This window comes from Tenrec ecaudatus, chromosome 5, assembly GCF_050624435.1.
Source record: "Tenrec ecaudatus isolate mTenEca1 chromosome 5, mTenEca1.hap1, whole genome shotgun sequence".
NCBI classification, from domain to species: domain Eukaryota; kingdom Metazoa; phylum Chordata; class Mammalia; order Afrosoricida; family Tenrecidae; genus Tenrec; species Tenrec ecaudatus.
The window spans coordinates 115,251,238-115,279,101 of record NC_134534.1 but is presented as its reverse complement, the minus strand read 5'-3'; the positions used below and the strand labels follow the sequence as shown (position 1 = coordinate 115,279,101).

Here is a 27,864-nt window from a genome sequence, read left to right as displayed (position 1 = left end):
GAGGAGCAATGAGACATTTTGTTAGGGATTCCTACTTTCTAGCTTTTAGTGTAGGTCTGGGAATTTCAGCTGTAGTGTTTAATAAGAAACTTTTAGCATTTCATCTTCGTTTCTTGTGGTTTTGTGCTTTTATTTCATTACATAATCAAAGGAACATTCCTACTATACCAGTCAGCGGAATAGAGCTTTTCAAAACAGAGGGAAAGACTTTTTTTTTAACTTTTATTTTTTTGTTCTTAAAAAAGGATTATATCATTACATAACATAGAAATATTCATACTAAATTACTCAATTTAGAGGTAACCGTACCAAATTTTGTCTCCTAAGTGATCGTGGCAAGTCTTAAAGACAGATTGCCTTTGTTTTTTAAATCTTTAAAGAATTTTAGCACTTTAGTCCTTTTCCTGTGAACAAAGTTTTTACTTTTAAGAACATAGTATTTACTACTTCTGGGAGATCCTAATTACAGTGCTGACCGTGATTTTGTTGTGTGTGAGACTCTATTCTGTGGTAACTTTTGTGAAATGTCACTCTACATCAAGTTTTCACTTTGGGAAAGCCTTGGGACCTATCACTACTGATGTGGCTTTATTGATGGGACTGTGAACTCATTGACTGTCGGATTTGAGAGCCGATGTATGGAATTGTTTACTTAACTTTTGCCTGGAGAATCTAGATTCTGTGTTTTAAGAGCGAGACTAACTTATATGCTGGCCAGAGTGTCTTATATGTGAATACTTTGGCATGGGAGATATTTATCATGGATTTTAATATTTTAAAATGTTATACATTTGCCTAGTTTTATAAATGACATTGCCTTCAAAATTGGTGCGAAGGTACTGAGCTCAAAGTACATATCAGTAGTACACTGGGAAGTCTTGTCTTTAGCATACACCAAGTTCCTGCTGCTCCATCTCCCGGATATTGACCAGGAGAGAAAACTGCACCATGGCGCTTTCAAGAGGAGCCCCGGTGGCAAACTAGGTTACGAATTTAGCTGCTAACAGCAGGGTCGGTGGTTCAATCCCACCAGCTGCTCCTTGGGAGAAAGAGGCAATCTGCTGCCCTTAAGATGTACTGTCTCAGAAACCTTCTACTGTGCCCCACGGGGTCACCAGGAATCAGAAGCCCTTCAGCATAGATGCACTGAGTCTTCTGGTGGGCAGGGCTGCCTTGTCTCCGGGGCTAAGGGCTGTGGTACTGCTTCATTCTTTGTCTTCCACCAGCAATGCCTCCTGTGAACATGTGATCCTGAGGGCTCTCCATGTTAAGGAACCTAGACATGTATTTTCCACACAGTATTTTTTTGTTAGCAATGAGAAAGTTACATGCTTGACTTCTCTCTGCTTACAGTAACGTTTTACAAAAGAGCTGTGAATCAGGTATTTTATTCTCAAACTCGATGTATTTTTTAAAAAAACCCACCTTTTTCTTAATTTATTTTCTTTAATAGTCATAAGACTGTAAGTAGAACACTGCTAATAATGACATTCTTTGGGGGCAGAAGCTACTTGAAACATCTGTTTTCTTCTGCAGCATAGCAAATATAGTTCTTTCTGTTTGCTGTTTTTTGTTTTTAAACTAATTCTTATACTGCCTTCTGAAAGGATGAACCTCATTCTTCACTGGACAACTGGAAGGCTTGATTTCCTTGTAATGTTGTTAACTTTAGACTGGTCCGCGTTGTTTTGGCAGACCCTCCACTTCCCAATGCGCTGATCACTGTGCTTGACAAAGAGAATAGAGGAGTCTGGAGATGGTGCTACGCCATTTACTCCCATCGTTTTCCAAAATGATTTCTCAAAGGGGAGAGTTTTTTTTAGAGTTTTGTATTCTGCTTAATTTTTAAAAAACAAGCAGTAGTTACAAGAGAAAGGCTAGTAAGTTTAATGTTCTTGCCAAACACACTCAGCCCCAATCTTTTCATTGTAACAGACGGACAAAGAAAGGGTAACTTAACTTGTTCTGCATCAGAGTACATTTTCCAAACTGTTGGACAGAAACTTCTGAGTTGAAATTTTGAATGTATTGAATCTGTCAAGGCCCACCTGGTGCCTTTGTAACTGTCTGTCCCTCTGTCGTATCTGATCAGGTGGAAAGTGATGTCCTATAGCCGAGCTGACCCCGAAAGCTCTCTTCTCACCTTTTTTGTGAACCAGTTTGAATTGTCATGTCACTGTGTAACTGACTTGCTTTCAAATGAACAATAAATTTAATTAAAAAAATTATTTAAAATTGTTTAATGAGATTCCTAGTAATATCTCTGCATTATATTTAATTGATATGTCTCATATTCTATGTAATTGTCTGTGAATCCCCTCCCCCCTATTTTATTTGTTGAAGGATCTTGGAGATGATAATGTCATGTAGGAGGCTCATTTTCTGGATTTGGATGAGTGTACCCTTGGTTTATTTAACATGTGGTTATAATCTTCATATTTTCTGTAAACAGAACTGAAACCTCACTTATCGATGGGTTCCTGTGTTGTTGCTTTTGCTATTAAACTTCCAATAGCTTTATTTACTAATCATTAACATGGCATACAACTCAAAGGTATAAACATATTAATAAGTGTTTTTTCTGGTCAAAATTATTTCATTAGTTCTGGATACCTTGGTTTGCTTTACTTAAAATTATTTGGTTAGATGGTCCAGTAATCATAAATATTTGCATCAATTTTTTGCTTAATGATTTAGCCATCTTTCAGGACATTGCCTAGATTAAGGTGACCAGATTTTAACATTGGTAAAGCAGGACACCATTGACCGGGGATGGGATGGGGGGCGGGGGGAGGGGGGGTTTCTTGATTAAAAATTTAGTTTATATGGAGCAACAAAAACTTTGATAGCATGCAAAATCGTGTTGTAATATTTTTAAAATTTCAACATAAGTACAATTTACATATATAATGCATTAAAATTATATATATTATTTATTCTTTGGCATATTTCTCATTTGAGTGAATTTTTTTAGTAGATTGCTGTCGTTTAAAAGGTCATGAAAATTTTCACAAGAATTTGTTACATTATATTCACAAGTAAAATGGCTTTCAAAGTCTCAACACTTAATTGTGATTTTTCTGATGTCCACACTTTATTTACCGTAGAAAAAACGCGTTCAGTCGCAGCATTAGTTCCTGGTAAGGACAGCACGTATTCCACAGTTTTTAGGGCATTATTGTATGGAACATGGTTTGTTTCAAATGATGAAATATTTCTAACCATTTTGATTTTTCCTGATGCCCAAGATTTAACCTTTTCCTTATCAATGCATTTTTAAAAATAATGATACCTCATTAAAAAGATCATTTTCGGAAATATTACTATATGGGAAATTGTGAGTAGTATGATCGAATGATTTTTGCACATCATTCCAATTAAGTTCTTTTTTTAATGTAACCCAATGAAAATGTTCAATATCATTGTAATGTACCGTCCACTCTTCTAAATAATCTATGCAGTTACTATAGAACTTTTTAACATGATTCATGATATCTGCATGATTTATTGCTTCTTGTTCTTCTAGATGGCTTATACTATTACGGATAGTTAACGGAAGAAAATTATTTTCTAGCCGCCCTTGACACCAAAGTTTTAAATTATTAACTTAATTTGCTATTTCGATAACCTGAGTTTTTTCACTTTCAATAAGTTTTACAGCATTTCGAAAAAGAGCTGCTTGATTGTGTACAAACTCTAGCCAAATTTTTGAAGATTCTTTTTCAAAAAACTCTTCTAAAATTCCAGGACATTTATCCTGTGATAGAAAGTAGGATTTCAAAGGATCGTATATTTTCGAAACTCTTTCCCTTTTTCTTGAGCTGCTACCTCTCCTATACCTTTAATGTATGCATAGTCTACTCTATTGCTTCATTCTATTTTTTCTATGTATGCGTTTTCCCACCTTATTTAGACTGTAAAGCTGTTTGTGGAAGAGATGTTTGTCTTCTAAATTTTTACCCATGAAAACACAACTTGCTGTTGTGGGTGTCTAGTAGGCATTCAATAAATGCTTTGTGATGAGTGAAATGCTTAAACTTGAAAACAAATACTTTTTAATGTAAATTAATTCTACCATTTGCATTGTTAGAGGTTCTGTAGTTTATATGTGTATAGTTTTAAAGTTATTGAAATTCAGTGCCATTTCTTTAGCAACTCATTTTAAAAAACCTATTTAAATACAAGTGTTTCACAGTAGTGCTGCATTTATTTTTAAGTGATTAAAGCTAGCTGATTTCATTATTTTTCATCATTTATTTTTAAAGAAAATATAAGTGTCTTCAACATACAGAGCCATTTCCTTGTCCTTTAAAGGTAGTAATAATTCTTGAGACATTAGTTAGCCCCCCCCCCCTTTTTGGTGCATTGTAGCTAAAATAATTAAGGTTTTCTTCTCCCAAACCTCCAACTTCTACAATATTTTATATTTGTTTTAACCTTATGTGTGAAGATTATTACCTTCTAAAGCCAAGATACTTTCAAATTAGACACCTATGGAAATATATATAGAAATTTGGAATTATAAATGGACTTTGTGGTAAAGCTAGCCTTTAAAAAAAAACCTTGTGGGTCAGAACCTAGAGATTCGTAAGATAGTGTCATTCATTTGTTAAATTTATGAAAATCAAATGCAGACAGTAGTTGTTAATATTTATCTAACCTCTTTTAAAGACTCAGGTATTGTATTGCTTTTTCAGTCTCCTATCAGATATTAAACTGAAGAGAAAGATGTGTACTGAGAAACACTACATGTAATTAATTGTGTTATAGCAATGATAAAATTTATAATATAATAATTACTTATGTGTGGATTCACTATTGTAGATTAATCTTACTAGTTTTGTTGTTGTTTGTATTTTCTCATGTTGACAGGGTTGCTTTAGACACTCTTGCTGCATTGCTAAAATCAAGTAAGTTTTTAAAACTAGAAATACTAGACTTTATTTCTCTGAGTATTTTATCTACCATTTTAAAGGAACTAGATATGTAGGTTCAGCCTGTCTCCCAAACCTCTTAATTATAAAGCTGATTTATGATTTTTTAGTGGAAAGATAAGTTGATCATCTAGTAGAATTGGTATATATCATGATATCATTATATTGATTGAGCTATGCATTATTTAGTAAATTAATATAGTTCATGTACATTGACTTCTTATGTAAACATAAAACCTTGTTAGTTAAGTAAAATAATATGTATTATATAAGAATCTTCTTGACATTTAGCTAAAGTAGTATTGAGAACTTTTACTCTGAGAAATATCTTGAACAACCATTGTGTGTCTGTAATACAATTTTCACTTAGAAATATTTTTAGAAGTGGATTTCTATCATAAATTTAAATTATAGCATAAAAGTATGGTTATTGTAAAATTTCAGACAAACTTAATTTAGAAATAAAATACTGTTTGTTATAAAAATTGAACTATTGGAATAAATATATATTACCATGTTATGATATCTTTCATTAAAGAGTAATCATCTACATTTTAAAAATCTCTGAGGTACTTAGTATCTCTTTTAAATAATAATTCTCCTTAGCAGAACTAGTAGTCGCTGTACGTCAAAAGCACTCCCATGGAAGACTGGTTTATCACAATATTTTATTAGACCACAGCAACATTTAACCTTAAAACTCTGTGTTGATGACTTTCAATGTTTTCCTCTCTCCCCGGGGGAAAATAATGAAAGGCAGTTCAGAAAAGAAACTGTCTATTCAGGGTGACACCAACATGCCCTTAAGTTTGAATTAAGAATTAAGGTTAATGGATGTATGGATTGTTGTAATATATGTAAGAGCCCCACCCAAAGTGATTTATTAATTAAAACATAGAATTAAGGTTAATTTTTTATCGGGAGTGCAATAGAATAACTATTAAAACTAAACTCTTAATAAAATGTAATTTATTAGAATCACTGATAAGTCATTAATTATAAATCAAAGAGAACTATAATAAAACTTTTAAATTTTAAGTAGCTTATAGAAACCAGTTTACACCTAAAATGTGAGATCTTCATTTTTAAGTAGTCTTCTGAGATTCTAAATTCATCAAAGAAGAGTAGTAGGTAAGCATGTTTACTCCATCCGGAAAAAAAATTTAGTTTACACTTAGTGATTTTTCAACTGCTCCTTAGATGTGAGGATGGTGAGACTATACATCACGTGTCTTAGGCGTGCTGTCAGATCTTGAGAAGAACTTCATGCTTTGTAAAGGAGAAAAGAGGAAGACCCTCGAGATTGGTTGGCACAGTGTCTGCGGCAGTGGACTCAAGCATGCCATGCAGTTAGGAGAATCACAGAATTAGGTAGTATTTAGTTTTGTTGTATGTGGTGTTGATATGAGATAGAGCTGAATTTATGGTACCGAATAACAACCACACCACATGTATTTAAATAGGAAGAAAATGCAACAATGCACAGTAACATTTAGTAGCCACTGCATATTTTTAAATTACAGTAGCATTATGGAATATTTTATTCATTAGTTTTTTTAAAAGATTGGTATTTTTTCAGGGACTGAGCAACAGTAACTGAATTTAAATGTGTAAATTGCATTACTGTATTAGATGCAAGAATTAATGAGTATGTGTACACATAATCTAGAAAGACACGCAGCTCATTTACTATTGCTTGAATCTGGATTAGAAGCTGTAGCCTAAAGGTGAACTTAAGTTGTCTTTTAATTAGAGAACAAGAAACAGGTTAATTGGAAGTTCAGTAATTTGAATACAAATAAAAATCCCTTTACTAATGTGTCTTAGTAGTGCTTAGTTGCAGATTGCAGGTAGTTCTTTTACCCTTCTTTTTTTTCCCTCTGTTACCCTTCTTTAAAGGCTAAACTTTTATTTGAAATATGAAACAATTTCTTATTTGATCTTTCTCATAAATACCATTTTTGTCATTAGAAATTCCAGTAGAAACACAGTTTGTGAAAGAAGCTACAGTGAACATTATGCGTTTTAACAAAATCATATAGCTATTAAGCTAAAGGCTTACGTATTGCAGTTAATGTAAACAAAAACTATATGTACTCAAAATACATGAAACTTATGTTTAGCACACCTAGCTATTGTAGGCACATTAGGGGTTTTAAAGAGTTTTAAAGTTTTCCCCCACTGGCTGGTCTCTTGGTTCTCTAATATGAGTTCATAGTTTTTGAGAAGGAATTAGTATGATTATTTCAGTATATTTATGTTTCAAGTGTAAGCACATTTATGAGATTTGGTGGCACAGCACTGAAATTGCTCAGTTGTTAACTGAAAACTAGGTGCTTTGAACCCACCAGTAGCTCCATGGGAGGAAGATGTAGCAATCTGTTTTCTTTAAGTCCTTTGGGGCCAGTTCTGTTCTTGTTTTCTAGGGCTATTATGAGTCAGCATTGCCTTGATGGCAGCGGGCCTTCTTACACCTTTGTAAATGGCAGTAATTCTCAAAGCTGGAGCTTTACTGTTGTGTCATCTTAGTGTTCATGTTAGGAACTAGGGGGTCATTTTATGAGATTATGAAGAATTTTGTATTTCTTTGTAAGGAAACAACCCGACAGTCTGACAATCCACACTCGTTAACCTTGCATTTCTTATAATCACCCCAACCAATATGGTGCTGGTGTCTCAGTATGTTAATATGACTTTATTCCCTTGTTGCCATCTTGTCAAAATAAAATGTTTTGGCTAAAATTCTTAAATCTCAAGACTCTAAAAATAATAAAATCAGGTCACATTTCTAGGTGTATTTCTGCTATTTCTACTCCAATGAAATTGGCCATTTATTTAAAAAATCCCTGTAATGCAGTTTCATTAGATAATAATACTCATGTCTGGAAAGCAGTCTTATCCTTATCTAATTATTACATTTTGTTGCTAAAATGTTTTGAGTATTTTAAATGTATTGTTTTGGCCTAGCTATTTATATTGTTATGATATAATTAAAGCAAATATTTTTAGCGAAGACACATCTAGTTTTGACTAAAAGAAAAGCCAAAGGAGCTCCAATCAAACACACCATTTGTAATAGAAGTTAAAATGAAAATAATATCTTTAAACAAATTAAATTCACAGCTAGTGAGTTAAAGGCTAGAAAATCTGTTTGGTATAACCAAAGTAGACCTATTGATAGGTTTTAAAATCCATGGATCTTTTGTTAGTATGAACCTTTAAGAAAGTGTAACTATTTTCACTTTAAGTATATTTTCATATATTTAAACCACTAAACAAAATACAGAAAGATTTCTTGAAAAGGTGATATTTTTCCCCTGTTGAACATCATATGTGGGTAAGTCAAAAAGTATTGCTACCAGAGGTCTAGTTCATTCATGTATAGGCTTATCTCAAACAACACTTGTTTAGACATGTCTTGTGATCAATGGATGACTACAGACAAGTTTTCTGAGTAATGCATTTGACTTAATCTCATTAAGGTACCTTATAAAGAAGAGAAAGGGTACTTTTTGTGCCAGTGGGGGTAAAAAAGATTTTGAGGTCAGGGCTAATACCAAGTCTTACCAGAATACCAGTGGATCTTCCTAAATCATTGAAGCTTTGCAGCAAGTTAATGGGAAAGATGCTCTACCTGAAACAGCAAGTTAATGGGAAAGGTGCTCTACCTGAAACAACAGTTTTTAGTTGGATCAACTGTTTTCAGGAAGACTTCAAAGATGAGCCAAAACAGGGAAGACTGTCAACTTTGGCAAATAAACTGCAGATGAAGTCCAGAAACTGGTTGAAGAAGATGGTAGAATTATCACTGATGCAGTAGATACTGAAGATAGGATCTCACATGTTGGGCTTTTTAAATTTTATGTTAACATTTGGCCTTAGCAAGCTATCAACTCGATGGGTGCCAGAAACACTGGGAGCTGATTTTCATTAGTTTTTAAAACTAATCAGAAGCTTGAAGTTGATTTTGGGGAATGAGTTGTAATAAGGGATGAGTCTTGGATTTACTAAACTATACAGAGAGCCAGGTCCAATCAAAAAAGTGGCTTCTAAACAGATCTGTTAGATTAGTTAAAGCCAGGGCAGAGAAGTCAACTCAGAAGGTTATGGTGATTGTTTTTTGGACTCCTAAGGAATAATCTTTGGAGACTTTGGTCAAAGGATTCACGACGACAACAGGGGCTTATTAGGAATGTCATAGCTACTATTTTCAGAACATTGAAGGTTGCATCAATGGGGAAAAGACCAGGAAATTTAAACCAAGCCATCTTTCTCAGAACATCATGGCAATGCACCTGTTCATTCTTATAGGGTAGCAATGGCTGTCCTGTGAGAATTTCTTTTGAAAACCTTATCCCATCTACTCTACAGGCCAAGTCTTACCCCTTCAGACTTCTTTTGTTACAAACTCAGAAAAGAAGAGACAGACATTCTGTTGGGTAGGTGGGACCCCTGGGTCTACGATCCTTAGTGATCCTTCAGGTCTGGGACTGAACTCATTCCCTATGATAGAATAATCAGCCTTTTAAGATCCAATGCCAAAGTTCAGAGGATTCAGAGAGAAGGAGGAGTAGAAACAGGAAAGCAGAATAAGTGATAGTACATTGAGGGCATTGCAGTAGATGAAGCACAGTGTATGGTTTGTTGAATGCAAGATGATTTATTCTGTAAACGTTCCCTTAATTCACCATAAAACACCAAAAAGCAAAAAGCAAACCCCAGCAACTTCTTTTTGATCCCCAAACTCTAAGGAAGACCACTTGTGCCCTCCAAGCGTACCAAAATTACCATTTTGAAATTGAAGAGCCCAGAATTCTTGCGGGGAAAGTTTAGAGAGGTAGGAACGCCGCCTTGAGACACTGTCTCCAGACACCTATAGATGTCCATAAAGGACATGTTGAGCAGCTGTAGCTTTATATTTTTCTTTAATAAGGATTTCTGTGATTCTGTAACAATGCGTTCTGACTTACTCTCATTTATTGTAGTAAAAACATTTAAGTCTGTATGGTGCAGACTCTGTGATGTAGTAGTGTCCATGGTAGCGAGTGATAGTGATTTATTTTGGGAAAAAGAAATAACAATTTATTGTAACTTTGAGGTGATTATTTTAAGTTTTATTATATTTTCTCATCATCTTTTTTATATTCTTTTGTAATTTTTTTTGGTTAAAGAAACCAATGCCAGGAGAGCTGTAGACAGAGGATATGTCCAGGTGCTTTTAACAATTTATGTAGATTGGCATCGTCATGATAATCGACATAGAAACATGCTCATTCGGAAAGGAATCCTACAGAGTTTGAAAAGTGTTACAAACATCAAGCTGGGTAGAAAAGCATTTATTGATGCCAATGGAATGAAAATTCTGTATAACACTTCACAAGTAAGTTTTTTACTTTTTAAAAAAATTTTTTACTTCTTACTGTGATTATGTACTAATGATATGATTTGGTTCTAAAAAAAGCCAATTGGTGTTACAAACTCTTAGAGAAGTAAAAATAGTATAAATACATTTAAACATATCCGAAACACAAAATCCATTTCTCACATGGAACCTCACACCGAGTTGGAGATTTCTTCCCTTTGACCCACCCTGGGAAAGGGAAGATGTGTATCCACTGGCCATGAAGGGAGCTAATGTAGCCATGTTTTTACAGATAGACCATTGATGTACTGTTGCCCTCAGCAGGTATTTTGGAATCTCTACCACTGATAATGCAGTTCATGTGTCTCTGAGTGTTCTACTTGCTTTGCTGTTGGATAGTCTTTTCATATAGACAAGGTACAAAAGTGACACCTATAGTTGAGGATACTGGGTCTGCCAGGCCTCTTAAGTGTAAACACCCTTGATAGCATCTTTGACCAAGTCTTAATAGCATCTGTAGAAAACTGTCAGCTGTGGGGATGCTACAATGCAGTCCTTTTGCTGCATAAAAGGCTGTAATTATTAGGGAAAAATTCTGTTGAGAATTCCAGTTATTTTTCTTCGCTGTTTTTTGCATTACATAATGTAAACATATTTTTTCTTCATGCCAGTGATTAAGATACTTGAGCTCATTTTATGTTTACCTTATATTTTCTCTCTTTCAGGGAAATAGCTGTTTTTTTCTTTTTATTATTCTTACAACAGATTTGAATGTTTAGTATTTGGAGCCAGAAACTCTGGATGACTGGGTTTATGTTTTTAACCATTACTGAGGTTTGATTTCTTCTCTGTTTAAAGGGTCAGATGTAAAATAGGCATTAAAAATTACCAGCATATTAAAGTATCATTTAAGTGCTAATTGTTAATTATATTATTATCATATGATATAGTTCCATATCTACTATTCATCTTGATCCTTTTTGATATTTAGAGTCCAGGACAGCAAATTAATCTCTTAAAACTTAAAATCATGGTTTTCAGTTAAATGTTTAATAAGTTGAACAGCCAACTTATTAGACAGTGATAACTGATGTAGCTCTAAGAAGGACAAGACTGAATATACATCACCTCTGTTCTTTTTATTTCTTATACCTTTCTTGATTTCTCACTGTTTTATTAACACTTTTTTTCTTTTTAAATTTTGCTTTTTAATCTTTATGCGCAGGCTTGCTAAGTCTCACCATGTCATTTATAGTTATTACTTAGTACTTTCAATGACTTTTAGCACCAACTATGGTGCTAAGTTCTCCTTAGTTAAGATATTCAAGGAAGAATAGTGCTAAGTTTTCAACATGAAGTTTCTTCTTCTTTTCTTTTTTTAAACACAGGAATGCTTGGCAGTCAGGACCCTTGATCCCCTTGTCAACACTTCTAGTCTGATCATGAGGAAGTGTTTCCCTAAAAATCGCCTGCCACTCCCAACAATTAAAAGTTCATTCCAATTCCAGTTGCCAGTCATTCCTGTGACTGGTCCTGTGGCCCAGCTCTACAGTTTGCCCCCTGAAGGTAGGCCTGCGTGGCGACTGCTGCCTTCCATTACTTTTACATTGCACGATGCTGTTGATTTGTGTTCTGCTCCTCAGTCAAAGATGGCTTTAATGAACATGAGAAACCTCGTGTTTTATTCTAGTTTGTATTTAAGTATAATAAAGTATAGTTAGCAACTTGGGATGTGTGACATACATGGAAATGTGAGCTGTGAAAAAAATTCTGTAACTGCGTACTGTGCTAGTTTTAATATAACTTTCGAAAGCACAGGAATATAAACATTCAATGCTTAGGAAATTGTATTTGTTTCACATTTATGACTTTTAAATGAACTTTAATTTCTTAAGTTAAAAAAACCCCAGAAAACTGATTACCAAGGGTGTTATGATTTAATACTAAGAAATAGTTGGATACAATGTACCTGAATGAAAATAGGAAAAATTTTTTTCTTTTTAAAATCATTTTACTGGGGGTTCATACAACTCTTATCACAATGAAAATAGGAAAATTTTATGGGTAAATTCTTTGACATTTTTCCATACAATACATTGTAGACATATAGTAGAAGGAAGTAACAGTTCAAACTTTGTTATTGTGAGCAATAGTGTAATTTAGTTGATTGAATAGCAAGATAGAAAAGAAAAAATAACCTAAGTTGTTAAATAGAATTTCTATATTGTAGTTTTCCTTCTTGCTAACTGATCTCTTTTAGAAAAATAAGAGGAGTATCTTTATATGTAAAAGTAATGTGTTAAAATGTGATTTAAAATACCTTTTGCATAATTATAATCAGTTTTATTATCCTTAATGTACATTTATCAATAGCATGTTCATAAATTTATCAATATACCATGTTGCACTGTTACAATCATATTTTAAAAATATTTATTAAATAATAATGTCAGTCTTGAAAATAGAGAACCAATTGTAAAACATGACTGAAAGGAAATAAAACTTCCATGAAGAATTAGTTCTAAGGAAAGTGAATAAAGTGTAGCAGCTTTTCTATAAGTATGTAGATGTTGTAATACAAATCAGTTAGAAAATAAAAAGGAAAGTAACTCCCCCCATCTTATTTTTTTTTCTAAACCACTTTATTAGGAGCTAATTCAGACATCCTGCTGTTCCATATATCAGTTATATCAAGCAGTGTTGTACAATCGCTACCAAAATCACTGTCACCATTTTCTTCCTTTCAGAACTCCTTGATGTTGAAAGTAACTCTTTGAAGTGCTGGCATTCCTTTAATGGTTATAGCATACAGATAGAGTATAATTTAACTAATCTCGTTGACAAGTATTTTCTCAAAATTCTTAGGGTAATTAAATGATAAATGAATTATAAATAAATAAACTAAGAGTCTTCTGAAACGAACAATAAGAATCGATTTTTATTCCTGAGTTTAATTTTTTAAATCATTTTATTGGGGGCTCATACAACTCGTCACAATCCATACATACATCCATGTATCAAGCACATTTGTACATTTGTTGCCATCATCATTCTCAAAACATTTTCTTTCTACTTGAGCCCTTGGTATCACCTTTTTACTTTTTTCCTTCCTCTCACTCCCTCCCTCCCTCCCTCCCTCCCTCATGAACCCTGAGTTTAATTTTTATGATTAAGCTATGATAATATTCATTTTTAGTAATGGTAGAAGATAGTTCATTAGAATGGAAAAAAAGGTCTCAGATACTCTTAATGTGACATTATGACATTCCGTATCTGGATTGTAAATCTAATGGAAAATACCATTATGAAGAAAAATATTTGAGAGTTTCAGTAAAAATACAGCACCCACACTCTCTCTGAATTGATGCTGAATTGCATTGTGTCCTCTCCCCATTGAGGCAGCCATCTTGTTTGCAATAGAATATTCTGATTTCTGTCCCTTTCTTATTGCCCGTGTCCCCCCACCCATGACTGATGGCTGCCTTTAGGACATTTGTGGATAACGCAGGTTACCATATACAATACGAGCACTTAATTTCTCCTGTCCACATTGGCTATCTTTCCAAAGAGAATGTGAGGACATTTGGTAATTGAGTTAAGCTGAATAAATTGAACTACTATTAGAACGAGGCAGCACGGTGACTCAGAAACAGCAATAGCAGACATTTTCATATCATATATTATTAGCCTGGCATTTCACATATGAGGGGCCTTTAAAATCTTCATGGAGATGAAATGAAAAGATCCTGAATTTTTTTCACCAATTCATTGGATCCCTTTCTTCAATTACCCCATAGTGTGCTTAGTTAGTACACAGAAACCGAGACACAGAGAGCTTTAATAATTTGGCCAAATTTCTAAAGTATGGCTTTGAACTTGGGCATTCTGCCTTCATAGCCCATGCTCTCCTTTATTTTGTTACATTACCTCAAGATATAGATTTCTTCATTCCTCACTTGTCAGTCCATGTGGTAGGCAGGTAGGTGGTCCTGAACAGTAGGCTTCCATCCCTCTAGGGCAGTGGTTCTCAACCTTCCGAATGCCACGACCCTTTAATACAGTGCCTCATGTTGTGGTGACCCCTAACCATAACATTGTTTTCATTGCTACTTCATAACTATAATTTTGATACTGTTATGAATCATAATGTAAATATCTGATATGCAGGATGTATTTTCATTCAACATAATTAAAGCATAGTGATTAATCACAAAAAGTATAATTACATATTGTGAAATATCCATTTCTAATTGCAAACAAATGAAATTTTGTCTAGAAGCATGGCATAGCATGAGTGACAGTCTTCATGCCGGTTACTCATATGTGGGCCTATCTGCATGTGGGTGGATCAGACTGGAGACAGAGGAGTGGTGTCTTGATTCCTGAGACCATCGGAAATACGCGTGTTCTGATGGTCTTAGGGGACCCCTGTGAAAGGGTCTTTCGACCCTCAAAGGGGTTGTGACCCATAGGTTGAGAACTGCTGCTCTAGGTCATCCCAGGAAATGGGTTCTTATTTATTTTGTTTTTCTTTATGTTTTTGTTGGCTTCCTCATGTGCATGTGGGTAATGGTAATGAAAGAATTTGGACAGGATGGTTTTCTAAAGAAAGCTTACGTAAATTTACATGTATAACTTCGTCTTACCTTGGCTAAAAATCAGTTATTGGGTTACCACGACTACAGCGAAGGTTGGAATCCATAGTGTCTAGCTAAAAATCAGGGAGTCTGTTTCTAAATGGAAGGAGAGTAGAGCAGATACTAGGACAGTTAATCTTTGTTACAAGTTCCACTAGAAATAAAAATAAAAAATCATTTAAAAAATCCTCTCTTGCATTTGAAAAAATTATTACTTATATGAGAAGTCTCCAAGTGCTCTCTGCTCTTCTCTCCAGTCCCTACCCCCGGCCATTCTTTCCTTATCTTTAACTTTACTTTCTGAACTTTCCCTAATAAATACTGTCTTCATCCCCATTTCTGCCATGTTGATCGAGACAACTGTTGTCTTTTCTGCTATTAATTGGTCTCTCTTCATCCATATTCTTTCTCTCATACCTGTCAGAGGGATATTTTGAAAAGTCAAATCTAACTAAGCTATTCCTCTCTTGAAAATCTATAGCACTTACCTACTGTGAGATATGTGGGTCTATTCTAAACTCTTTATTTTCTCTATTTATTTATTTACTTACCACCAAGCTTAATTTTTTACTGTGGTAAAAATACAGATCACAAAATATTTGCAATGTCATATATAAATGTGCTTGATACAATTGCTGTATGGAATGTTATACGAGCTATAAGAGCCCCAGTGAAATGATAGAATTTTTTCCACATCAGCATTTTAGCTTTCTGTAGTTTCGTGGCATTAATTGTGTTCATCGTGCAACTCTCATCATTTGTTTCCAAATTGTTGCGTACTCTTTTTTTAGTAATACAATGTTATTATTTTAAAAATTTATTAAGTGGGATTTAATACATATATCATTCCATAGTTCAATCACATCAAGTAGAATTGTACAATTGCTACCACATTTTCCAGATATTCTTTTTCTTGAGATTGTGTTATATGTTTTTCCATTTTTAAGTATATGATAGATGAACCTATGGGGCCATTTTCTCATTTTAATTGATTGTTCTTACTCAAGCTTATACATCTTACTCATATTAATGTCCATTTTCCGAAGATTACTTCTCACTTTCTTATCTTGGCAATATTATTTTCTCTTCCTAATAGCCATACTCACTCACTCATATTATCTATAGCTCTACACTTTCCTTAGATCTTAACTGTTTGTTCTATGTTGTGATCATTACTGATCAACCCTGGGCCCCCAGCAGTTTACATTTAGTCATTCCATTTCTGGTGTATCAGTAACAATTTAAAAAAACCAAGACTAAACTTTAAAAAATCACATTAACAATGTAATGGTTGGATTACAAAACAGGCAATATAAATGAAGGATATCCGCAATGACGAAAGCAGTTAAAATATATAACTTGTTTTGGTAATAGTGAACTCTAGCAAAGTGAAGGAACCTTGATCAAGCTTGATTCAGAGTTTGAAGAGCTACATTATATAAAATTTTAGTAAGGGATGTTAGTGAATTAAAAATAAAATCTGAAGGTTAGACTCAAAATGGAACACAGTATAAATTTGAAGAAAACCTTTCTTTATTAGAACTAACCTTGTAGGAGTAGGTTGCAAAGTTCATTCCCATAAATGGTTTGAAATTGTCCGTGTCATTTAGAGGCCCATAGAGTGAATTCTCAGGTAGTGTTCATTTGATTTCAGAGTATTTTAGAAAGCAGCTGAATCTCAACTGGAAACTGCTGACTTAAGGAGAAATAAAGTTTGGGGATCAATTTGAAGCATGGGTCCCCAAATTTATTTGGCCTACTGCCTCTTTTCAGGGAAAAAAAAGAAAGAAAGAAAAATTACCCAGTGCCCCCCAGTAATTAGATACATTTGTATTATAGCTCTTAATCCAGGATAAAATGTAGACATCTGTCTTTGCAGTCCCCCTTTGATCATTTCAGTATTCTCTCTGCCTCCCCAAGGGCCCATATCACCAACTTTGGGAAACACTTCCTGGCAGTGTGTGTGTGTGTGTGTGTGTGTGTGTTCTAAACCACAGGGAAACAAGCGAATTTTGTTCATCTAAGGTTTATATTCAAGAGTAATAAAGTTTTGAAATATATGCTTGAGTTAGTGTTTATCTTCTGTGTCACGATTACTTATTCACCCCTTTTTACTATTAATCTTAGGAACTCTGGAAGGCGGGAGCTATATATCTTTAAAATTTATATAGCAAATAAATATTCATAGCATATTGTACAGTGTTATAAGACAGGATAGTCACTGAAACAAATGAATAGGAGATAAATTTTACAAGGGTGCAGTGAGTTATTGAAATTTAACATTAACATGAAACAGGATGTTTCGTTCTGGCAGATGCACCATCGGACATTAATTTTGTTGTAAATATATATATATAACATTTGCTATTCACCATTTGTGGGTGTACAATTTAGTGATATTAATTACTTAAGTCATATTGGGCAACAATCAGTCATAATCGTTGTGTAATTTCCCATCACCATAAACAAGAACTTACTGATTCCAAACAATGGCATCTTCTTCCTCCTTCACCCCTGCCCCAGATTTCTATACACTCGTCTGTTTTTTGTTGTTTTATGTTAAGTGAGATCATACAAGCTTCGTCCTTTAGTGATTGATCTCCCTCGATGAGTTTCTAAGACTTTCAAGGTTGATCTATGTTATAGCATGGATCCAGACTTATTTTTAAGAAACCAAGAACATCAATAAACATCAATTGAATTTTGTACTGCTTTCCAACTTTTAGGGACAAAGACTTACTCCCTATTTTAGGGAGAAATACTTACTCCCGTAGATATTTACAATCTCAAAAACTCACCGGTGCAGTTCTCCCTTGTCTTATAGTGTCACTGTGAGTTGGAATCGACTCAATGGCAGTGAATTCCAACTTAAAAGGACTTTCACTTATAGTTTCCTCAACACCTGCATTAATTTTGATTGTCATTGTTCCTGTAAGAAACCTTATTTACTTATTTTTGTGATTGAAAATACTTCATATATATAACTTGGTACTTTTGAGTGTGCATGTTGTAGAATGCTTACTTTTGGACTTCTTAAAACTCATTTTTTATTACAGTGGATGATGTAGTAGATGAAAGTGATGACAACGATGATGTAGATTTAGAAGCTGAAAATGAAACTGAAAATGAAGATGACTTAGATCAAAATTTCAAGGTTGGTATACAGTTATGTTATCACTGGCTTCATTAAGCTATAGCAAGGCTTCATCTTGCATCCTTTGGGCATTTTGTCAGAAGAGACCAGTCCCAATAGATCTGTGTGCATATATTTGTATGTTAAGTATTTAGGTAGCAGTTGGAAATTGGGCCTCTACTCAAGTACTCCCTCAACACAAGAGCACTTTGTTCTAATAACCTATCATTCTGTGATGCTCACCTTCCCCACATGATCACTGAAGACAAATGGGTGCATAAGCCAGTGTGGTGACAAAAGCTGATGGTGCCCAGCTATAAAAAAAATATTGCATTTGGGGTTTTCAAGACTTGAAGGTAAACAAGCGCCCATCTAGCTGAGAAGCAACAAAGCCCACATGGAAGAAGCACACTAGCCTGCATGATCATGAGGTGTTGATGGGATCAGGTATCATCCATCAAAGACTCACAACAAAAATCCTATCAATGTGAATGAGGGGGAAAGGTGGAGTGGAGACCCAAAGTCCATCTGTAGACAATTGGACATCCCCTCACAAAAGGGTTACAGGGAGGAGATGAGCCAGTCAGGGTGAGTATAGCACTGATGAAACATACAACTTTCCTCTCGTTTTTTAATGCTTCCTTTCCCCCACTATCATGACCCCAATTCTACCTTACAAATCCGGCTAGACCAGAGCATGTACCTGGATACAGATAAGAGATCCCAACACAGGGAATCCAGGACTGATAAATCCCTCAGGACCAGTAATGAGAGTAGTGATACCAGGAGGGTTAGGGGAAGATGGGGGCAGAAAGGGGGAAACAGTCACAGTGTGTACATATAACCTCTTCACAGGGGGATGGACAACAGAAAAGTGGGTGAAGGGAGACATCAATCGGTGTAAGACATGAAAAATAATAATTTATAAATTATCAAGGGTTCAGGAGGATAGAGCAGGTGGGTGGGGGGAGGTGGGCTTTTACCGAGGGGTCAAGTAGAAAGAAAATGTTTTCAAAATGATGATGGAAAAAAATGTACAATTGTTGCTCGACACAAATGATGTATGCATGGATTGTGATAAGATCTGTACGAGCCCCCAATAAAATGATTTAAAAAACTCCAAAAAACAACTTTCTTCTAGTTCAGTGGTTCTCAACCTTCCTAATGCTCTGACCTTTTAATACAGTTCCTCATGTGGTGACCCCAACCATAAAATTATTCTTATTGCTACTTCATAACTGTAATTTTGATAGTTATGAATTATAATATAAATACCTGATATGCAGGATGTATTTTCATTGTTACAAATTGAACATAATGAAAGCATAGTGATTAATCATAAAAACTATGTAATTATATTTGTGAAATATTTTTAATTACAAATAAATGAAATTTTATCTTGAAGCATTGTGTAGCGCGGGTAACAGTCTTCACATTGGGTACTCGTATGTGGGTCTATCTGCCAGTGAGTGGAACCATCTGGAGACAGAGGAGCAGTGTCTTGGTTCCTAACCTCGTCAGAACCTATGTTTTCCTATGGTCTTAGGTGACCTCTGTGAAAGAACCCCCAAAGGGGTTGCAAATCCCAGGCTGAGAACCACTGCTCTAGTTTCTTAATGCTTCCTCTCACCACTATTATGACCCCAATTCTACCTTACAAGTCCAGCTAGACCAGAGCATGTGCATGGGTACAAATAAGAGCTCACAGCACTGGGAATCGAGGACAGATAAACCCCTCGGGACCAATAATGAGAGTAGCAACACCAGGAGGGTAAAGGGAAGGTCAGGAGAGAAAGAAGGAACCAATCCCAATGATCTACATATAACTCCTTCCCAGGGGGACAGACAACAGAAAAGTGGGTGAAGGGAGACATCGGTCATTATAAGACACGAAAATAACAATAATTTATAAATTATCAAGGGTTCATGAGGGAGGGAGGAAATGATCTCATACCATGGGCTCAAGTAGAAAGAAAATGTTTTGAAAATGATGATGGTAACATATGTACAAATGTGCTTGACACGATGTATGTATGTATTGTTATAAGAGCTGTATGAGCTCGCAATAATATGAGTAAAAAAAAAATAAAGGCCAGTCCCTGGAGAAGGCTGTCATGCTTGGTAAAATGGAGGGGCAGAAAAAGCCCAAAGGGTCTTTCCTAGGTTGTAATCTTTATTGGATCAGATCACCAGGTCCCTCCTACAGAACTGGAGAGTAGGTTTGGACCCCCTAACATTTTGATTTGCATCCACATCTTTTTGTTGCAGATGACTTCAAAAAATCTAACAAGGATGGACAAGTAATGTTGCTTTGAAATTACTCGTTCGGAAAGGACCTGAACATTAACTTACTTTTCTCTTACCAGACAGATTTAATCAGATTTTTCTGACTTAGATTTTGAAAGCATTCCAAGTGAGAATCTATTGTAGCAACTTATTCCAAAACATAATATCACCCAGCATCTTTTGAGGATACAAAAATAGTACAGAAATGATTTTTGTGAGACTATTGTTGACATAGTAAGTCATAGGGTTCAGTTAATTGGACAAGAAGATGGATGAGTGTATTAATTGATTTGAGAAAAAGATAATATAATTGTCATATTACACTAGATGTTAGGTAAAAGAAGCTGTTACATCAGGAAGTTGACTATTGTGTTATATTTTGCTTTTCAGTGATAGAAAAGACCACTTTAGCATTTAGAAAAATGATTTCCAGTCTCTTTAATTTGCCATCTGCTTGGGTTATTGCTGTTTTTGTTTGTTTGGTTGTATATGTATATATTTTCTTTTTGGTGAGAAGTGGGACAATTTTACTCACTGTTGGGGCTTTTTTGTCTCAGGGTACTACATCAAAATCAGAAGACACTTGACTGCTGGCATAGTGGGCTACATGTTGGGTTTCTAACCACAAGGTCAGCAGTTTAAAATCCTCAGCGTGTCCATGGAAGAAAGATGAGGTTTGCTACTCCAGTAAAGGGGTAGAGTCTCAGAAGCCCATAGGGGCAAGTCAGAATCAACTCCATGGCAGTGAGTTTGGAGTTTGGTTTGGAAGATAGAATTCAAGATACTGGAAGCGACTTTTTAGTAGAAGATATGTAAGCATTTCCATTATTGCCAAGTTTGATCATCAGGGCAGGCTATGGTAAAATTGCCAAGTAGACAGATTAGCCTGACTGGACCAAATGATGGCCTGTGTCCTGGCCTCCAGAAGCTGTAGAAGAAACCAGCTAGGGCCACCGTGAGTTGGATTCAACTCAATGCAGTGAGTTTGGTTTTGGTTGGCTATTTGGATTCTTTATATGTGTTTGGGGTAATAAGCTTTTGAGATTTTGAGTGTAAGTGCAAAATTGTTTCTTAAGAGAAACTTTCTGATAAGTGCTATATACTTTTGCATCTATCAAAAACTACTTATGTTGAATAAAATTTACTTAAGGAACTCTGGTAGCACTGTGAGATAAACATTAGGTTGCTAACTCAAAAGTTGGTGGTTCAAACGCAACAGATGCTCTTTGGGAGAAAGATGAGGCTATCTGTTCACATTAAGATTGATAGTATTGGAAGCCCTCTATAGTGTTGCTGTGAGTTGGAACAACAGTGGGCATGACTATTTCATTCTTCATGGCTCAGGGTTTTCATTAGAATTATGTTATTTTGATGACTGTATGCAATGATAGAACTCGGTGGGGAAATACAGTTCAACTGGAACTGTCAACTATAGCACTGGTTCTGATTTTACTTCTTGAAACTTGTGAGTGTGTAGATGACCATTTGTACGTAAGTTGCATGTATCATGTATCATGGACCTTTAAATTTGGGGTTATAGTTTCTAAGTATAATGATAGTCTCTTATGTAACCATTACATACTGTACATACTCAAGTATAAGCTGACCTGAATATCAGCCAAGGCACCTAATGTTACCACAAAAATTGCATTAAAATGTGCTGGCTTATACTTGGGTATATACGGTAATTATCACCTTCATAAATCTATAGTTGATATAACACTTTTATCTACCATCCATTCTCCAGTTTTGTCAGTTGACATGTCCTTTCTAAGATTTCCCCCCCCCCCCCTTCTAATATATGATCTAGTGTCGGGTATTGCATCTAATTAATCTTGCCTCTTTGCTCCCTGGAACATTTTCACAGATTTCTTTGTCTTTTACAACACTAACATCTTTGAAAAATGCTGTCACTGGCTTACATTGTTGACTGAAGTATCTGATTTTTCACATTTCTCCCACCTTTTTCTCCTCCTCAGTGCAGTAGTTATATTGAAAATAAGGGGAGGGGCGATAGCTGGTATTTATTGAAAACTCACCTATGCTAGCCCAAGCACTTTATATATATATATGAGAGTAACTAAAAAAGTATTGCTATAATATTAGAACCTTTATTAAGTGAAAAATATCACAGTGCAAAAGTTTCTTTCTCAAAACATCTTCCACGGCAGCTGTATATTTCTGTAAGTGGTGCTTCCTTATCGCTAATTCTTCCCCAAATAATTCTATAAAAACAGAATTTTTGGCATCCTTGGGAGATTAAAATTGCATTTCTTTTCAATGTTTTCTCAGTTTGAGGAACCAAAAGAAGACTGAGGGGCAAGGTCATGACTATAGAGTGAATGGGGTAAGGTTTCCCAATGAATTTCTCCTGGGGAACGAATTCTCTCCAGGACAACCCTTGCTAAGCCTGAAGAATGAGTAGGTACATTGTTGTGATGGAAAATAATTTCTTAGTCCACTTTCCTGACCTCTTCTAATCAGTGCAGTTTCTGGTTTTCTGTAAACTTTCCTCATAAGCCCGAGGATTGCTTTGTGTTTTTTGAGAAAATGTTTCAAGGTGACTTATTTGGACTCCCTAAAAATAGTTGCCATAAGCTACTGAGCTCTGACCTCTATGCCTTGATATAAACTGGTCCAGCAGGTCCCCTCAGAAGCCACTGCTTTTGTTGGCTCTTGATCACTGCTGGATTATATTGGTGCATCTAAGACTCATGTCTGGTTATGGTTCATTCCATAAAATCCTCCTCATTAGCCTTGGTCTTGCTTGAAAGACAGATGGAAAGCACAGTGCTTTGACCTAGCTGATTTTCATGTTATCTTTTTTACATCTATTGAGATGCTAGCTTTCAGAGTCAAAGAAACTTAAAATCAAAATTTGCTAGTCGTGTGGATCCCAATGTCAATAGCCATCACATCAGTAATAGTTCTGTGTTCTTCTACCAGTTCAGAACTTCAGCCACAGTTTCCTCATTGGTCAAGGTGTATGATCTTCCCTTTCTTTGCTCAAATGGAGGTCTTCCCTATCTTTGAAAATGCTTGATTGGTCTAAGCATTGTTGGATTTTTGGGGTAGGGTAACATTCTTGCAAACTTATTGCAAAGCTTTAGTCGTTTGGGAATGTGTTCACTTGAGTTTTGTTATTAGCCCTGGCTTCATAATTATTTTATGGCACAAAAATAATTTTTTTTCTGTTGAAAAGCACCCCGACGAAACAGTGTATACCTGTGAGAACTGTCTGCGGCTGTCTACTGATGACAGAGAAGTATTTTAGTACATTTTGTTTGGAATGACACTGCTTGTGAACCAGTAGCAATAGTGAACTCAGCTGTAGAGGCAATACTGTTTTACCTACTTCATGGCAATCAGGTAATCCTTAGAGCAATTTTACAGGGTATGTAATTTTAACCCTGCTTTATAAATGAGAAAACTGAGGCACAGAATAGTTTTCAGCCTAACTTTACAAATAGTGGAATATGGATTCTGAAAAAGTCTGGTATGAATGTCCACTTCTTTTTACCAATGCGATGTTATTGTTAGGTGCTCTTCAGTTGGTTTGACTCATAGAGACCCCTATGTAAAACAGAACACAACACTGCTTAAGTCTTGTGCCAGCTTCACAATTATTGTCATGTTTGAGCCCATTCTTACAGCCATTGTGTCAGTCCATCTTTTTGAGAGTCGTCTTTTTCAAATCCTTTGTTTTCTTTCATAGTCAATGCTCCTGGAAGCAGCAGTCAGGGATCAAATAATTTATTGCCTTGGGAATATATGCTGCACAAGACCTCTTTAGAGCCCCAAATAGAGGGAGATTATTTGAGGGTAAGGTGCACTTGACCCAAGCTATGGTATTTTCAGTCACCTCTATGCGTGTGAAAGTTGGACGTTGAATAAGGAAGACTGAAGAAGAATTAATGCATTTGAATTTTAGTGCTGGTGAAGAATATTGAAAGCACCTTGGACTCCCTAAAGGACAAACAAATCAATCTAGGAAGAAGTAGTGCAAGAGTGCTCCTGAGAGGCAAAGGTGGCAAGACTTTGTTTTACATTCTTTGAGCATGTTGTCAGGAGAAACCAGTTCTTGGAGAAGAAGGACATTATGCTTGGTAAAGTAGAGGGTTAGCAGAAAAGTGGAAGGAAAGCCTTCAATGAAATGGATTGACACAGTGGTTGCAACAGTGGGCTCAAACATAGGAACAGTTGTGAGGTTGGTGCAGGACCTGGACAGTATTTTGATATACTGTACATAAGGTTGGAACCGAGTCAGTGACACCTAACAACAACAACTTAATTTCCACCCACCCTCTACTTTACCAAACATGATCTCCTTTGCCAGGGACTGGTCCAAAGTACAGGAAGTGAAGTATTGCAATCCTTGCTCCCAAGGGACATTTTGGCTATACTTCTTCCAAGACAGATTTGTTTGTTCTTTTGGCAGTCATCCCACTTTTAGTATTCCTTGTCAGTACCTTTATTTGAGTGCATCAAATCTTCAGTCTTCATTGTTCCTTGTCTGGCTTTCACATGCATATGAAATGGTGGAAAATATCATGGTTGGGTCAGGTATACCTTGATCTCATAGTGACATCTTTCTCCAACAATTTAAAGAAGGCATGTGCAGCAAATTTTCCCAGAGCGATACATTATTCATTTAATTTCTTGACTGCTCTTTCTGTGGTGGATTTTGGTTGTGAATCCAAGTAAAGTGAAGTCTACGAAAACTTCCGTCTTTTCTCTCTTTATTACGATGTTGCTTTTTGGGTCAGTTGTGAGAATTTTTGTTTTCTTTTTGTTGAGATAGACTGCATATTGAAGGTTGTAGTGTTAGATCTTCATCAGAACAAGCATGTTTCAAGTCCTCTTTACTTTCAGTAAGCACGTTTATCTTCATATGTGAATGAACACTCTTGTTGATGCTCCATTCTTCATAGAGTTCAGCTTCTTGGATTACTTCCTCAGCAGTACTGATGGAAAGATGTAGTGAATGGATGCAATTCTTACATAAACTCATTTAATGTATTATAAGTGATCATGGCAAAAGTCACAGGCTACGACTTGAAGACATACACTTTAAGCATTTGAGAATCAGAAGTGACAATTACAATTTTAGTTGAATGGTTTAAGTCCTACCTAGCCTTTAGAATTTAGGTGTTTACCTGTTGTCAGAGGTCTCGGGAGAAAGGACTGATTATAGCTCTAACTCGTTGGAAGTTCCTTGTGGTTAGGATCAGAGGTTGGCAGTCATGAGTAGTGTCTAAGTTTTAGTCTTTAATAGAGACTCTAGAGAGTGTTAATAATGTAGAGAGGGGTCACATGACTGCTTTTTTCTTAAAGGAATGCGTTTTAGCCTGCTTCTTATATGTAATTTTCTAGTCTTGGTCCAGAGTAACTACAGCACATGGAAGAAATCATGAGGTCTGAGAGCTGAATAGAAACTTTGAAAGGGCAGCTTCAGAAGACAAGTAAAATATTGTGATGAAATGTACTAAGACCTAGAGTTATAAAATAAAAAAAACGGAAGAACATGCTCAGCATATCCTAAACTGAAAGAACTGAAGAAAAAAAAGCCTAAATCTTAAGTTCAATATTGGAAGATTTCTTTGGGCAGAATATTAAATGATACAGAAAGCATCAAAAGAAGTTGGAGACAATACGTGAGTGACTACCAAAAAGAACTAGTTGACATTGTACCACTGCAGGAGGCGGCATATGAGCAAGAACCAATGGTGCTGGAGGAAGAAGTTCAAGCTGCGCAGAAAGCATTAGCCAGGAAGAAGGCTTCAGGGCTTGGTGGAATACCAGTTGCAGTGTTTGAACAAGCAGATGAAGCTCTGGAATACTCACTCGTCTACCAGGAAATTTGGAAGACAGCTACTTGGCCAACTGACTGGAAAAGTTCCATATTTGTACCCATTACCAAGAAAAGTGAACAAGCAGAATGCTCAAATAATAGAACTATGTAATTGATATCACAAACAAGTAACTTTTTGCTGAAAACGATCCAATAACAGTTGAAGCAATATAGTGACATGGAGCTTTCAGAATTTCAGCCCAGAGTCAGGAAATTGCTGGTTTCAGGTGGACCTTGGCTCAAAGCAGAGACTACTAGAATGATGCTTACCTATGTTTTATTGACTATGCCAAGGCATTAGACAATGGATAATCTTGAGAAGAATGAGAATTCCAGAACACTTGATTGCACTCATGCTGAATTTATACCTGGATCAAGAGGCAGTTGCATGAACAGAGCAAGGGAATACTACATGGTTTAAAATCAGGAAAGGTGTACATCAGGATTATGTCATCACTCTATACTTACTCAATCTGTAAGCTGGATCATATAAGGAAGAATTTGGCATCAGGATTGGAGGAAGGCTTATTAATAACCTGTGATACACAGATGACACACAACCTTGCATGCTGAAAATGAGGAGAACTTGAGGTACATGCTGAAGATTAATGATAACAGCTTTCAGTATGGATTACAACTCAATGTAAAGAAGACCCAAATCCTCACAACTGGATCAATGGATGACACCATGATAAATGGGCAAAAGATTGAAGTTGTCAGGGTTTTGTCTTGTTTGGACCCACAATCAATGCTTATGGATGCAGCAGTTGAGAGATTAAAAGACATATTGCATAAGGTAAATATGCTCCACAAGACCTCTTTAGAGTCTTAAAAAGCAAGGGTGTTACTTTGAGGACTAAGGTGCACCTGACCCAAGCCATGGTATTTTCTATTGTCTCACATGCATGTGAAAGTTGGATATTGATTAAAGAAAACTGAAGAATAATGGATGCACTTGAATGGTGGTTTTGGAGAAGAATATATATAAATCATTTTATTGGGGCTCGTACAACTTTTATCACCATCCATCCATCCATTGATCCATCCATCCATTGTGTCAAGCACGTTTGCACATTTGTTGCCATCATCATTTTCAAAACATTTTCTTCTTGAGCTTTTGGTATCAGCTTCTCATTTTTTCCCACCCTTCCTCCCTCATGAACCCTTGATAATTTATAAATTATTATTGTTTTTTCATGTCTTACACTGACCGATGTCACCCTTCATGCACTTTTCTGTTGTTAATTTGCCTGCCAGCGAATTCTAGGTAGCTCATTGGTTCCCTATCCCACCCCCCTTCCCCTACACACACCTTCCCTTTCCTCTCCTGGTATGGCTACCTTTAATATTGATACTGGGGGATTATCTGTCCTGGATTCCCTGTGTTTTCAGCTCTTATCTGTACCTGTGTACATGCTCTGGTCTAACCAGATTTGTAAGGTAGGATTAAAGTCATGCTAGTGGGGGGGGGAGGTGAGGAGGGAAGGAGGAAGAATTAAAGAACTAGAAGAAAGTTGTATGTTTCATCTGTGCTATACTGCATCCTGACTGACTCGTCTCTTCTCTGTAACCCTTCTGTAAGGGGATGTCCAGTTGTCTAGAGATGGGCTTTGGGTCTCCACTCTGCATTCCCCCTAATTCACAATGATAAGATTTTTTGC

General features: G+C 35.8%; 1 protein-coding gene across 6 annotated transcripts in view; it reads left to right on the top strand.

Annotated features, from left to right (window-relative positions):
* Nucleotides 1-27,864, top strand: part of AGTPBP1 (ATP/GTP binding carboxypeptidase 1) — a 214,653-nt gene that overhangs the window by 50,737 nt on the left and 136,052 nt on the right. For all 6 annotated transcript variants that reach the window (XM_075549853.1, XM_075549854.1, XM_075549852.1 and 3 more), the window contains exons 9-12: nt 4,873-4,910; nt 10,106-10,314; nt 11,685-11,862; nt 17,990-18,087. In XM_075549853.1, coding sequence (XP_075405968.1) covers nt 4,873-4,910; nt 10,106-10,314; nt 11,685-11,862; nt 17,990-18,087 — 523 coding nt within the window. The remainder of the gene's footprint in view (nt 1-4,872; nt 4,911-10,105; nt 10,315-11,684; nt 11,863-17,989; nt 18,088-27,864) is intronic.